The 15,042-nt window shown below is 36.6% G+C and overlaps 1 protein-coding gene across 3 annotated transcripts in view; it reads left to right on the forward strand.

The window, feature by feature from the left end:
- Positions 1 to 15,042, forward strand: part of DPYD (dihydropyrimidine dehydrogenase) — a 788,358-nt gene that overhangs the window by 17,938 nt on the left and 755,378 nt on the right. The window contains exon 1 of one of the 3 annotated variants that reach the window (XM_008697678.2): positions 13,601 to 13,636. The exons of the other annotated variants lie outside the window; for them this stretch is intronic. Coding sequence (XP_008695900.1) covers positions 13,634 to 13,636 — 3 coding nt within the window. The 5' untranslated portion in view covers positions 13,601 to 13,633. Of the gene's footprint in view, positions 1 to 13,600; positions 13,637 to 15,042 lie in introns of those variants that run through there. 3 annotated transcript variants of the gene reach the window in all.

The raw sequence follows: 15,042 nt of genomic DNA on the forward strand, positions 1-15,042 counted from the left end.
AAAAAAAAAAAAAAAAAAGAATGTAGGTGGACGAATGGGATAGGCTGGTGATGGGTAGTAAGGAGGGCACGTATTGCATGGTACACTGGGTGTTATACGCAGCTAATGAATCATCGAACTTTACATCAAAAACCAGGGATGTACTGTATGGTGACTAACATAATATAATAAAAAATATTATTATAATAAAAATTTAAAAAAAAGAATGTAGACTCTGGAATTAAAGTGCTAATGTCCATTGTATCCTAGCTGTGTCACATATTAGTTTTTGACATTGGCAAATAACTTCAACTTTTCGTGTTTTAATTTCCTCACATGTCCAGTGGGGACAGTGATAGTACCTATATCAGAGGATTGTTATGTGGTTGAAGGAAATACTACATATTCAACATTTTGAATAGTGTCAACATATAGCAAATACTCAATTAACATTAAATATCAAAATACTAATGTTGCTGGGTGAACTGGGGAGACCCCAGTCCTCAGGCCTTGACCCAGGCTATCCCAAAGATGTCCCTGAAGGCTCTCGATTGCCTCATGAGAAAGAATTCAAGGACAGACACAACAATGAATAAGCGACACAAGTGGGAAAGTATTAAGCAAAAGTACGCTCTGAAGATGTGAGATGGGGCAATGGAGTGAGAGAGCGCTGCAGGCCCTGGGCTTTAGGTTTCTATCTTTTATTGGTGGTTGTTAACAGGGGGGTGGAATATTCATTATTTGGGGTGGGTGTTTCTTGGAAGCAGGGTTTAGGCTTTGCTTATTTTGCATGGCTTTCTGCCCTACTTTGTCAGCCATCTTGGGCCTGTCCACTTTGATCCAGCTTCTTGTGACTTTGTTTTGGAGTGCTGACAGGATAGGCCTCTGACTTTCCCAATAGCTGGCCACAACTTCCTTTTTGCTGGCCTCCAGGCATCCTGTTAGAATCTAACTAACTGCCTCTAACACTAATAATGGCTACCAATTATCTTTTTGACTCCAATGACCTATCTCTTTGATAATCTGTTATTTTGATGTTTTAAACACAGAAATTTAGCTTTTTCTCTTATATATTAAAAATACTTATTAATTTCTTACTGTATGCTAGAAACTAGTCCATATTTTGGAAACATACCTGCAAACAAGACAGAAAAGATTTCTGCTCTCAGTAAAATTACATTATGGTATAAAAATAAAAGGCTGTAAAAATTTCAAAGTGTGTGGTAATTTCGGATAGTATCATGAGCTTTGGTAAAAGTAAACAATAATATGATGCAGAATGACTGTTGGGGTTTCCTTTATTTGGGGTAGTCAGAGAAAGCCTCCTTGTGGAGGTGACATTTCAACTTAAACCTGAAGTACCAGAAGGAGTCTGCCATGGCTTTTGAGGAACAAAGAAAGAAAATTAAAGAGATGGGATTAGACTTAATCTGAGGGGCAAAAATAAATAACAGGTCTATGAGATACAAGTGTTGTATTTAATGACATTAAGTTTTAAATCCCTTTTAGATCAAAGTAAAGATATTAAATAGGCCACTGGAAATGAGTATCTGGAGGTTAGTAAAGAAATCATAGCTAGAGATGGAAAGTGGGGGATTATTGATACAAAAATGATGTTTAAAATCCTGGGCCTGAGTAAAATCACTTAGAGACAGTGTAACTAGACAAAGGGTTGGTAATTTAGGCATTTAGAAAAAGAAAAAGTAGCCATGAGTCTGTGGTGTCATAGAATACAAGGAAGGAGGAAGGTGGTGGTATAGTCAACTCTCTTTATTGCTGTTGAGAGGGTAAGATGAGGGCATGAAAGTTTCCTTATAATTTGGTAGCATGGAGAAATTGTGAATTTAAAAATAGCTATTGGAAAAAGAAGTCCGATTGGAATGGATTGAGAAGGGAACAGGAGATAAGAAACCGAAACAGTGACCTATTTCTGGGGTAAAGTTTCGCTCTACAGCAGAACACAGAAATTGGGAAGTAGGTGGAGGGGGAGAATAGAGCATGTACATATGCTAATGAAAGAAATCCAGTAGAAAGAGACACCAGTGTTAAAGGACACAGAAGGGATAATTTTCTGTATAAAGGGATTCTTTTGGTGAGGGGGAATAGAATTGATAAGTTTAAACATTAAGAGTCAGGTGGATGGTAGATGCCATAGTGGGTGTTCCCATCTGATGGTTTTTAGTTTCTCAATAAGAGTGTGAGGCAAAGTCATTAATTGAGGATGAGAGGAAAACAGGACATAAATCTGAAGAACAGACGGAAGTATGAATAAACTTTCTGGAAAATGGGAGCATGAAAATAATAAGGAATGATAGTAGGATTTTTAGGCAGTGTGTGTTTTCCATTTGAAATTTATTAAGAATTTAGCATGAATGTGATTTCTTCTAGCCACTTTTAACTGCTTGGGTTTGGACAAAGAGTAGTTAATTGGGTTAAGATTTACCTGGGCAATAATGTTGGTGTGAGAGAGGGGCAGAGAAATAAGGGTGTCATGAGGAAGTCATTGTGGTAGATAATGGAATCTAATGTTAGGGAATTCAGAATAGTAGGGAAAAATGAATAGTGAGAATATCAGAGGTGGTGTGCTCAATGGGATGGTGGTGTCAATAAGGTCAAAGAGTTGTTGGAAGGCATTAAGAGTATGAAAGTGCAAGAGGTGGAGGTTAGAGTGGTGTGCTTTTGGAGATGGTGTGATAATTAGCAATCAAAAGGTTAAGAACATAACCAAGGCAGATGGTGCCTTTGGTGATGTGGAAGGAAGAAACAATTATTGGTGGTGAAATGTTTGAATAAGGGGCAGATGCTGGATGGTCCAAGTGACCGTTGAAACTAAGACTGCTGTAAAGAACTGTGGGGTGTGAAAGAGAACTTGATTTAAATTCTCACTGCATTTGGACAGAGTGGTGGCGTGACCAAGAGGTGGGTAGATGACAGGAACACAGATACAAGGAGTAGAACACAGAGGAAAGATGATGTAAAAGATACCTCAGGAAAGATGGCCATGTAATTAGAAGCAGAGGTTGGAGTAACGTATCTGCAAGCCAAGGAATAGTGGGGATTGTCAGCAGACACTGGAACCTTGAATTGACAATGAAGAAGTCTCCCCTACAGGTTTCAGAGGGCATATGGCTCAGTTGACACTTTGATTTCATGCTTGTATCTTCCAGAACTGTAAGATAATAAATTGCTATTGTTTTAAGGGTACCCAATTTGTGGTAATTTTTTTTTTTATGGCAGTCCTAGCAAGCAGATAAATACAGATTTTTTTTGTAAAGATTTAGTTATTTCTTTTAGAGAGAGAGTGTGAGGGGGGAGAGTGGGGCAGAGAGAGAAGGGGAGACAAGCAGACCCTCCGCTGAGCTGGGAGGCCGATATGGAGCTTGATCCCAGGATCCTGAAGTCATGACCTGAACCGAAACCAAGAGTCAGTTACTTAACCGACTCAGCCACCCAGGCGCCCTGCAAACAAATACAGATTTTGGTATGGATTGTAAAGAAGCTGGGATATTTGTGAAAGGAAGAAAGGGAAGGAGGGAAGATACTTTAGAGGTAATGGTAGTGAGGCTGGTGATATCTAACATTTGTAAGAGAAGAGATCATTATTGCATTCAAATTCATAGCTTAAGAAAGTAATTAGGGTAAAATGTCATTATTTTAAAGAGTCCTAAATATGCTATTAAAGTCCTAGTTCTGCCAGTTTTTAGCTTTGTGAACTTAAGCTAATTTCCCTATCTATGAAATGGAGATCATGATACTTTTCCTATCTACCTCATAGTGTTTTGTTTGGAACAAATGAATTAAGAATAAATGCAAATGTAAGCTGGTATTATCATAAAGTTGCTTAATTTACAGACATGTACAATCCTTGTATGAGAGAAAAAGATGTTTATTATCAAATACGGCAAAGAAGCACAAAGATAACTTTTAAAATCCACATTAAAAAATAAATATATATTTTTTCTCCAAAGCTCAACAACAAAATATACCTTCGTTCACTTTTCTAAGTAATTATTAAGTACCTGCTATATCCTAGGCACTACATTAAGTACAGGAGGAGACTGGCTAGAAAGATAAATGTGTCTCTCCTAAATGAGCTTATGATACCAGAATGGAAGATGAGGCAAATTCACAAATAGCTGTAAATCAAGATGGAAAGTAAAAGGCTTTGGGGTGATGGTTCAGAATTATGGTATTAGAATTAAAGTCTGTATGTTATAAATTTACATTCACCCAACTTAATCATTTACTTTTACACTATTATTTTGATGTTGTTTAATAAATGATCATAAAGAAATTCATGTAACTTTTGTTGCAATCTCCTCCCACCTTCACTCTGATCTCCAGTAATTCAAGGACCAAAAAAATGAGTTAAGTATCTATTTTTAGAGACAGGAGGTAGAGGGCTTCCCTGGCTGAAATGGGTCAAGTGTAAGACAAGTTTAAGTATAGGAGCTGGTGGAGTTAAAGAAGGGTGAATGTGGTCTGTGCACTTACAACATTTTTTTTTCCCCTGTTGCCTCACTTATGAGCTTGTTTCCAGCCTTACAAAGATACATCAGTTTCAGAAATGTTGAAACCAAGGGCATAGAAAGGTTAAATGGTTTGATTAAATTCAGTAGTGAATTGGAAACTAAAACCTATGAATATGAGCTCAATTTTACATTGCTGTTTATTCAGACATTAAAATACATGACAAGAAAATAAGGACTCAAAGAAGTATAGAAATGGGAAGTCCTTCAAATGTTACCTCATCGCCCCCCCCCCAGGTATTCACAAAATTTCCCAATCAGATATTTTATAATGGGTTCTTCAAGGAGTCCTTCACATGTGTAAATGAAGCAAGGTTTGAAAGGCTTCTAATCCACAAACCAGATGGTTGCAGTGGAGGGAGCTGATGAAATATCATCAATCACTTCTCAATATGATGTTAACTGACCAGTTTTGCCCTTTTCCGGCTACTTTGACCTCTGACAGGACAGATTATTTGTTGGAGAAATTAGGAAAAAGAAACAGGCACAATGGACTAAAAGGCTGGAGTTGGAGATTCTACATATATATATATATATTTTTTTTCCTTCTATAGTTTCTATATATTTAGATATGTGTTATAAAACTTTGGTTCACTGGACTCCTAGACTGAAGGACATTTTTCTTTTGCATTCTACTTTGTAACAATAATAATGTCACTGTCAAGACAACCGGTCCATATTTGAGGATTAAAAAATGTTTTTAAAGGGTGTATCTATGGCTAATTTATATTAGCTTAACCCTTGCCCCTTTTGGATCTTTACTACTGTACAATTTTGAATTAATTATGGTACATGGTGAATACTTAAGAGTTACACAATGTGTAACCATAATTTGTAGTACAGTGTTCAACACAAAGCGGTTTGGTTCTCAGTTAATCTGAAAATGAAATAAGAGAATCTATGTAATTATTTAATTTGATAGTTTTAAAATAGTATACCTGCATGAAAACTGTGGCTTAAAAATAAATATAGTATTTGATGTTTGATAACTCATTTTTTGAGTCAATTTTTCTAGGGAAATTAAATTACATTAAGTGGTTATAAAAGTTCTTATGCTATTACTCAAGCTCACCAGTGCCTTTTAATACTCATGGAAACTACTTTAGATTGACATGCAGTTTTGAGTTCTTCAATTATTATTATTATTATTTTTTTAAAGATTTTTATTTATTTATTTGACAGAGATAGAGACAGCCAGCAAGAGAGGGAACACAAGCAGGGGGAGTGGGAGAGGAAGAAGCAGGCTCATAGCGGAGGAGCCTGATGTGGGACTCGATCCCAGAACGCCGGGATCACGCCCTGAGCAGAAGGCAGACGCTTAACCGCTGTGCCACCCAGGCGCCCCTCCTTCAATTATTATTAAGGTGTTGTTGCTGAAACATGATGATTACCTTACTGCCCAGTGAATCTTGTGGATAATCTCTGAATTATCCCATTGCTTTACTAATGGCATCTTTCTTCAAGTGTTGTTTAATTTTTTTATCAATATAATGAATACACATACAAAAAGCTAAAAAAAATATTAAGAACAGCTTTTGAGGAAAAGCAACGGCACCTTTTACTATTTTACCAGTGACATACTGGTAAACAACTATAATTGGGAGTGGGGGCAATGGAGTGAAGAGTCAGGAAGCCCCGATTTGTAGTATTTGTTGATTACCATGGGGTAAATACCCCCTCTGTGGCAGATATTAAGCCCTAAAAATGTGGAGTTTGGAAGAAGTGTTAACTATCAGTTTTCCAGAGCCCATTGGATCTGGGGCTAGCACACCATTGACTTCTCTGTACCCCTCCATATCTTCTCCCAGCTCTTTTTTAGAGGCAACACTTTTCTGTTTCTAATTCCTCTGCTAGTATGATTCTAATTTGTATTTATCAGATTTTTGGATATTTTCCTTTTTGTGTTTGGCCATTTGCCAGCAGCGTTGGAAAAGTATATATAGTGGGAGAGGAAGAAGCAGGCTCATAGCAGAGGAGCCTGATGTGGGGCTCGATCCCAGAACGCCGGGATCACGCCCTGAGCCGAAGGCAGACGCTTAACCGCTGTGCCACCCAGGCGCCCCATGGAAAAGTATATTTTTTAAAAGGCTACTTGAAGTTTAAGATTTTAAAACCCTAGATATATGGATTTCTGGGTTCCTCTACTATAATTTAAATAACCAAATAATGGATGGGCTTAAAAATGAAAAACAATGAATTATAAGATAATATCAAGGAAAGTTTTCCAAGAGGCGCCTGGGTGGCTCAGTTGTTAAGCGTCTGCCTTAGGCTCAGGGCGTGATCCCGGCATTCTGGGATCGAGCCCCGCATCTGGCTCCTCTGCTGGGAGCCAGCTTCTTCCTCTCCCACTCTCCCTGCTTGTGTTCCCTCTCTCGCTGGCTGTCTCTCTCTCCATCAAATAAATAAATAACATATTAAAAAAAAATTTTGTCCAAGGAATGACTTTAAAGGATGTTGTTGATCCTAAACATATTGCTATGTTAAAAATAGAATTAATTTAATAAATACAAGACATTTCCACAACCTTGCCTATGTTAGATATTGTTTTGCTACACTAATATATTTTGCCTGTTTCAAGATTCTGGTTGTAACAGAAGTTCTGTTTGGAGTTGACTCACAAATTTTAAGAAACCCCATTTAGATATTCTTTTTTACAGTTATCAAATGCTTCCTGTAGTTCCATAACCTATATTTTTAGGATGGTTAAATGTCACTTTAAAACTTTTTTTTTTTTTTTACTCTTCAATAAAAATGTTATGTTTGCTGTAACAAACTTTAAGGTAAAAGAAATCTGAGATACTACGTTCTTTGTGATGTTGTTAAACAGATTGTGTCTAGGTCTTTGAGTTATTTCACTTCATAGTAAATACTTCAGGAGGTCTGTTAATCATCTAGCCTTTGCTTCCTTAAATGTTAGTGTGTAAATAGCACAAATGTTGCTCAAAATCAATCTTGTTATATAATTATGTAGGAAACTTGTTAATTTCCATCACAGAAAGTCTTCCATTAAGTCAAATTATCTTCTATGCTAGCACAATAACCTTAATTACAACCTAATATCTATCATCCTTGAGAAAAATGTTTATACCTTTGAACAAGTTTAAGTGCCAGCAAGGCTTATAGAAAGTATGGACCTATATAGTGATGGGAAGTGCCTTTTATCAAACACCTGGAAGTTATTACAGTTATTTAGATAGAAATAGGGAATAATAGCTGATTGTTTCCTAGTGGTATGCCCTATTTAAGGAAAGTCTTAAAAGGTAAATGGTTCTGTTTAGTATGCTCCTTTTACAAAATATGCTATGAATAAAATAAAGAAATCTCACTAGAAGCTGAATGCTACTAATTTGATGAAATTATTACTCATTGCACCGCAATGTAGCTCTGCTTAAAATTTATTTTCAGTATGAATCTGTAAAATGACAGCCGAAGAGTAAGAAGCTTTGTATTGAAAGCAATGGTGATAATTTACTCATCTTGAGATGAAGAGTATTTCAATGCAATGGCAAACTTTTAATGCTTAAAGAATTATTTTAAATGTAGGGATCATGTAATCTTTCCTGTGGAAATAAAAGCAATCTAGCTTTATCCAGTAAATCTGAAACACTGAACTTCTGACCTATTATGCCTCTCTCTGGTCTTGGTATTTATACATCTTCTTGCTCCATTTCTACTTTTAGATAGGATTTCCAATCATAAGTAGGGTCAGAGGTGATGTGAAAATGTTTGGGGGAGCACCTTTAAAGTAATATTTTGTATGAGGGCGGTGATGTAATGGAGTCAGGAGACTTTGTCCTGATCTTTACTGTCTTTTACTTCTGTTGTCCTTTCACTGTATGTGGTCCATCTGTAAACGGCTCTAACATCCTAAGGAGGTGCAGATCAATTCATTGCGAGCATCCTTTATATTATACCTCATACAAGGTACTGAAGATACTGCAATGAGTCATTGCCAGTCATTATACTCAGTAAGCTTAAAGTCTAGGGGGGCAGACAGGCACATATAGAGAAAATTTTAGATGGTGTGGATTACATTTGGTATACATGATTAATAATGTATGTAAAAACATTTTGTACATTTTAAGTGTCAAGCATATAATTTCTATTATAATGGGAGTAGTGTTACTTGGCATTTCTGAGTTGTAAACTGTATTTTTGGTACCAGAGCATCTGTGATTTCTTCACAATTAGGGAAAAATCTTAGCTTTTCGGATAACATGTCTGGACTTAATTCAAATCCAACAATTGAAAGGCACTGAAACAGGGTATATTTCACTGTCAGTTTTTTTTAGCATATATATCATTTGTAAATGACATCAATATTCAAGCGATGTGCCAAAAAGAATTGAACATTTTTTTCCTAAGCTAGTTCTCTATCCCAACTTTTTATTTTCTGTGATTACCCATTAGAGTCATCAGTGTTTCTTGTAATCACCAAATTGGTGACAAGGGAGGTACATTTATTTTTCTGTCTCTTCACAACTTATATTTATTGTCATCAAGTCCTGCTAGAGATTCCTTGACAATATTTCTGAGATTGCTTATTTTTCTTCGTTTAAATCAACAACACATAACCAATGTGTGTCAGGCAGTTTGTTAGATGCTGTGGCTAATAGATAGGTGATAGATTCATCTTTAAGGCTGACTCAGTTCAGGTCTTGTTTACACTGTATCTCCCCAATGTAAAACTGATTTCAGCATTTATGGTGAATATACAGCAGTCCTTGAGTTACATACATTAAAATTAAATATGAAGCTATTATTATTGCTGTCCATGGAGGAAGTATAGAGTAGTGACTAATGGTATAGAACCCGAAGCCAACAAATGTGGGTTAGAAAATCTGTCACTTCTTCAGCCTTCTCATGATTTTGATTTGTCTGTATACTGGCAATAATAATACTAATGACATCATAGGATTATTGTGATGATAAACTTGAAAAACACTCAGAAAAGTGTTTGGCATACTGGAAACCTTTATTCAACATCAGCTATTATAAACAGGCATCCAGTACAAGAACATTAGCAAAATGTGTCTAAGTATTTTTGTTTTTTTCAAATAGAGACCTTGTACAATTTTGAGAAAAAGGAGTTAAACTGTCTTCTTGTTTGAAATATGTATAAGGCTGAGAACAAATCCTGAAATTAAGTCAGAGAATATTGATAGAGGCGGGTATATCTTGAGAGCACAGAAGTGTGTTATCTAGTACAGCCTGGTAGAAGGGGTTTAACACAGCCTTTTTGGGAGTGTGGATTGAAGGGAGGGAGTTGTGTACAGGGGATAGTAATGGAAAGTTTCCAGAAAACAGTTTATAAAGGAACATCGGGTAAATTTTTATTCACATAATTGTGCCACATTGTAAAAAATTCATGTCAGTTGAAGTGGAGAAAGCTATTAGAAGTCAATCAGTGGAGATTAAAATGAATCTTTTTTTTTTTTTTCCTATGCTGGCACAACAAAATTTCCATTGATCATTTTTTGAAATGAGTAATTTTGGGTTTAGGATTTTTGACATTTTGATGGATTTCAAGAAAAATACTAACTTATGCTGATGTGATTTCCCATTTGTCTTTTAAGTACATAAGCCAAACACTTTCATTTTGACATTTATATATACTCTGGTTCTGAATATTTTCCCTTGTTGATTGGACTATCAATGCTTCCCACACCTAGTTGGCCACCAGGATCACCTTGGGCACTGTAAGAACTAGATTATGAGGCATTTAATAGGAAAAAAAAATACTGGCATTGGCTTAAACAAGGCAGTAATTTATTTCTTGTGATGTAAAGAAGTCTAGAGATATGTGTTATAGGGCATTCGGCACCTTTTTCTTGTCAACAGGTTTCTATCTTTCCGTTCTGATACCCTCAAGTCCATCCCATTGTTCAAGTTGGAAGCCAGAGCTCCAAAAGAAAGAAGTAAGGGAAAAAGAAAGGTGCATTCCTCCCTTTTATGAGACTTCCCATAAGACCCAGACTTCTAAATATATCTTACTGGCTGGCACTTAGTTGAATATAAAAGTGAGTAGAGATATCACTTTATTGCCATTTTGAGAACTTTTCTATATTTTTTGTCAAGGCGCTTTACAAAGTTAAGTTGTGTGGGAAGGAGTGGCCACTAAAATATGGTACTCGTGTCTCTGCTTTGACTTCTGCTCGAGATGGAGTAATAGGGAATGGATTTACATTTTGTTTCTGGGGTCCCCTGGGCTACTCTCAGGCTCCTAACTCATTAGAAGTACTCAGAGAACTCAGAAATTTTTATATTCATGATTACGGTTTATTATAATGAAAGGATAGATTGTTGTCAACAAAGAGAAAAGGCACAGGTCAAAATCTAGAAGAAATGAGTCACAAGTTTCTATGTATTCTCTCTCGATGGAATTATGTGCGACATGTTTAATTCCTTCAGCAACAATGTGTGACAACATGAATGGAGTATTCCAGCCAAGAAGGCTGACCTAAGCCTTAGAGTCCGGGGTTTCTATTGGGCATTAGTTAAATAGCTGTGTAGTGCTACATGACTGACTTCAGTTACTTGAGCTTTATTTATTTTTTAATTTTTTTTAATAATATTTTTTTTATTATATTATGTTAGTCACCAAACAGTACATCCCTGGTTTTTGATGTAAAGTTCAATGATTCATTAGTTGTGTATAACACCCAGTGCACCATGCAATACGTGCCCTCCTTACTACCCATCACCAGTCTATCCCATTCCTCCACCCCCCCCCGAAGCCCTCAGTTTGTTTCTCAGAGTCCATAGTCTCTCATGATTCATTCCCCCTTCTGATTACCCCCCCTTTCTTTATCCCTTTCTTCTACCGATCTTCTTAGTTCTTATGTTCCATAGATGAGAGAAACCATATGATAATTGTCTTTCTCTGCTTGACTTATTTCACTTAGCATTATCTCCTCCAGTGCTGTCCATGTTGCAGCAAATGTTGAGAAATCATTCTTTTTGATAGCTGAGTAATATTCCATTGTATATATGGATCACATCTTCTTAATCCAGTCATCTGTTGAAGGGCATCTTGGCTCCTTCCACGATTTAGATATAGTGCACACTGCCTGGGTCCTGGTCGATAGTTACTTGAGCTTTAGACCACCAGTGAAAAATCAGATGTTCAAGTGATTAAGCTTTCTAGTTAGCTGGTATAGCATTGTCCAAGGCCTCAGGCACACAAAAACACTTTTGTCAGACAGAATGTTTCCAGGAGTGGATCAAGGGCCACTTCTGATATAGAAATGTACAGGACTTGAGCAACTCAGGCCTATTGAATTGACCCTTTTCTGCATACATTTCTATCTGAAGCAATGAAAAAGAAATGAAAGATATAAAACAATAGTTTTCAAGACATTAGCTCTCAGGCAACAAAAGATAGTGATCCCTGGGAGATGTAAAACAAATGAGGAGAGCCCCAATATTTCCCCAGCATACTATCTTGAATTTACAGGTTTCATTTCAGGAAATGGAACTCACATGGAGCCTAGTGGACTTCTTCAGTTGAGAGGACAGAGCTGAGAGTCTGGGGAGACTAAGGCAGCTAGAGTTTGTAGAACATAATGGGAGAGAGCTGATCTTAGAGAGACCAGGAGATCTGCAAAAGTTTCCCCATGAATTTTTCAGAGTAATGATCAGACCATGAATGTGAGAAGAGAAAAATGACCTAAAGTTAGGTAAAGAAAAATCTGAGATAACTAGAAGGTACAGTACTTGACATTCATACTGGTCTGGGAATATTGCCTGCTCCCACCAAACTGGAAATCTTCGTGATTCTCAGGACAGTGGGTTCTCAGAAATTTCTTGACTCAGTAGTAGACAATAATTAGCCCTAGACCAAATGCTGCTCAAGTACCTCCTTGGAAGTCTTAAAGCAAAACCTGAAAAATCAAACTGTTTCTATATAACTCAACCATGCATTAGACAAAACTCAAAAAATATTTATAGGAATACAAAAACATCCCCCACCCATGAAGGTGAAATCTACAATATTTGGCATCCAATTAAAGATTACCAGCCATCTTTGAAAAGAAGTGTAAAAGTGAAACCATAATCTGGATAAAAATCAACAAACTGAACCAAATTCAAAACTGACAAAATTGACACAGATGTTAGAATTAGCAGAGTACATTAACAGTTATGACTGTATTCTATATGTTCAAAAAATTAAATAGAGATGTAGAAGATAGAAGAGCCAAATTGAACTTTTAGAAATGGCAACTACAATGTCTAAGATTAAGAAATCGCTGGATCAGATTAAAAAACAGATTAGATATTATAGAAGAAAAGATAGTGAACATAAAGCTGTAGCAATAGTAGCTATCCAAAATGAAACACAGAGAGAAAAAGAAAAAAGAGTATCAGTGAGCTGTGGAACAACTTCAGGTGGCCTAATATCCATGTAAATGGAATCCCCCAAGGAGAGGAGAGGTAGAGGGGTGGGAAGACAGAAAACACATTTGAAAAATAAATCCATTTTAGGTTCATGAAGAACAATGAAGTCCAAGCAGAAGAAACATGAAGAAAACTACACCAAGGCACATCATAATCAAATAGCTGAAAGCCAGTGGTAAAGTGAAAAATCTTTGGAACAACTAGAGGGAAAAAAAGGGCACACTAGGTGTGAACAACAATAAAGCAAAACCAGATTTCTTCTTGGAAACAATGCAAGTGAAAAAACAATAGAGTAACATATTTGAACAGGGTAGAATACTATACCAGCGAAATTAGCGTTCAAAAACAAAGGGGGGGATACCTGGGTGGCTCAGTCCATTAACAGCCTGACTCTTGATTTCCACTCAGGTCATGATCTCAGGGTGCTGAGATTGAGCCCTCTGTGGGGCTTGGTGCTCAGCACAGAGTCTGCTTAAGATTCTCTCTACCTCCCTCTGCCTCTCCCCACCTGCTCACGCACGCTCTCACAAAACAAAACAAAACAAATCAAAAAACAAAACAAAACAAAACAAAACACAAAGGTGAAAAAAGACTCAGAATTTGAAAGAAGTTATCAACAGCAGACTTGCAGTATAAAAAATGTTAAAGGAAGTCATGTCCTTCAGACAGAAGGAAGATGATACCAGGTGGAAGTATGGATCTGCACCAAGGAATACAAAACTGCAAAAATGGTAACTACATGGGTAAATGTATGATTTTTACTTATTATTTAAATCTCATTAGAAGGTAATCGACTACTTAAATAATGAATGCATATAGCATGTTTATAACATATAAAAGTAAAATGCAACATGAATAAACCTTGAAACATTGTGCTAAATGAAAAAAAATAAGTTATGAAAGACCACATTCTGTGTGATTCTGTTTATATAGCATGTCTGGACTAGGCAAATCCATAGCAGGAAAACAACCCAATTAAATAATGGGAACAGTACCCAAATAGACATTTCTGAAAAAGAAGATATACAGATGGCCAGCAGATATATGAAAATGTGCTAAACATCTCTAATCAGTGAGATGCAAATCAAAACCAAAATGAGATATCACCTCATACCTGTTAGTATAGCTATTATCAAAAAGATAGTAGATAACAAATGTTGGTGAACATGTGGAGAAAAGGGAACCATTGCACACTGTTGGTGAGAATTTAAATCGATACAGCCATCAGGAAAATGTATGGAGTTTCCTAAAAAATTAAAAATGGAACTACCAAATGACCCAGAAATCCCAGTTCTAGGTATATTTCTAAAGGAAAGAACTCAGTATCTGAAAAGATGTGCCTGCACACCCATGTTCATTGCAGCACTATTTATAATAGCCAAGACATAGAATGACTCAAAAATCTATCAATGGATGATTGGATAAAGAAAGTCGCACACATACACACACAGAGGAATATTATTTAGCCATAAAAAAGAAGGAAATGCTATCATTTGAGACAACATGGATGAATCTGGAGGACATTCTGCTAAGTAAAATAAGCCAGGCATAGAAAGACAAATGACTGCATGATATCACTTATACATAAAATCCAATGAAGTCATACTCATGGAAGCAGAGAGTAGGATGATGGTTTACAGGGATTGTAGGTGGAGAAAATGGAGAGATGATGGTCAAAGAGTATGAAACTTCAGTTATACAGGGTGACTATGTACAGAATGGTGACTATAGTGGGTAATACTGTCTTGTATCCTTGAAATATATATAATTTTTATTTATCAGTTATACCTCAGAAAACCTGGGAAAAGGGAATAGACAAACCTGTAGAGTCAGAAAGTAGATTAATGGTTGCCTGAAGCTGGGAGTTTGGGAAGTGACTGCTAATGAGTATGAATTGGGGGGGGGGGCATTGATGAAATGCTCTAAAATGTATTATGATGATGGTGGCACAACTCCAAATATACTAAAAGCCATTGAATTACCACTTTAAATGGGTAAATTATGTGGCAAATTATATCTCAATAAAGCTATTGTAAAAATCACTTGAGGGGCGCCTGGAGGGGGGGCTCAGTCAGTTAAGCATCCAACTCTTGGTTTCAGCTCAGGTCATGATCTCACCATCATGAGATTGAGCTCC

The sequence above is a fragment of the Ursus maritimus genome, unplaced genomic scaffold (assembly GCF_017311325.1).
Source record: "Ursus maritimus isolate PB19 unplaced genomic scaffold, ASM1731132v1 scaffold_12, whole genome shotgun sequence".
Taxonomy (NCBI): domain Eukaryota; kingdom Metazoa; phylum Chordata; class Mammalia; order Carnivora; family Ursidae; genus Ursus; species Ursus maritimus.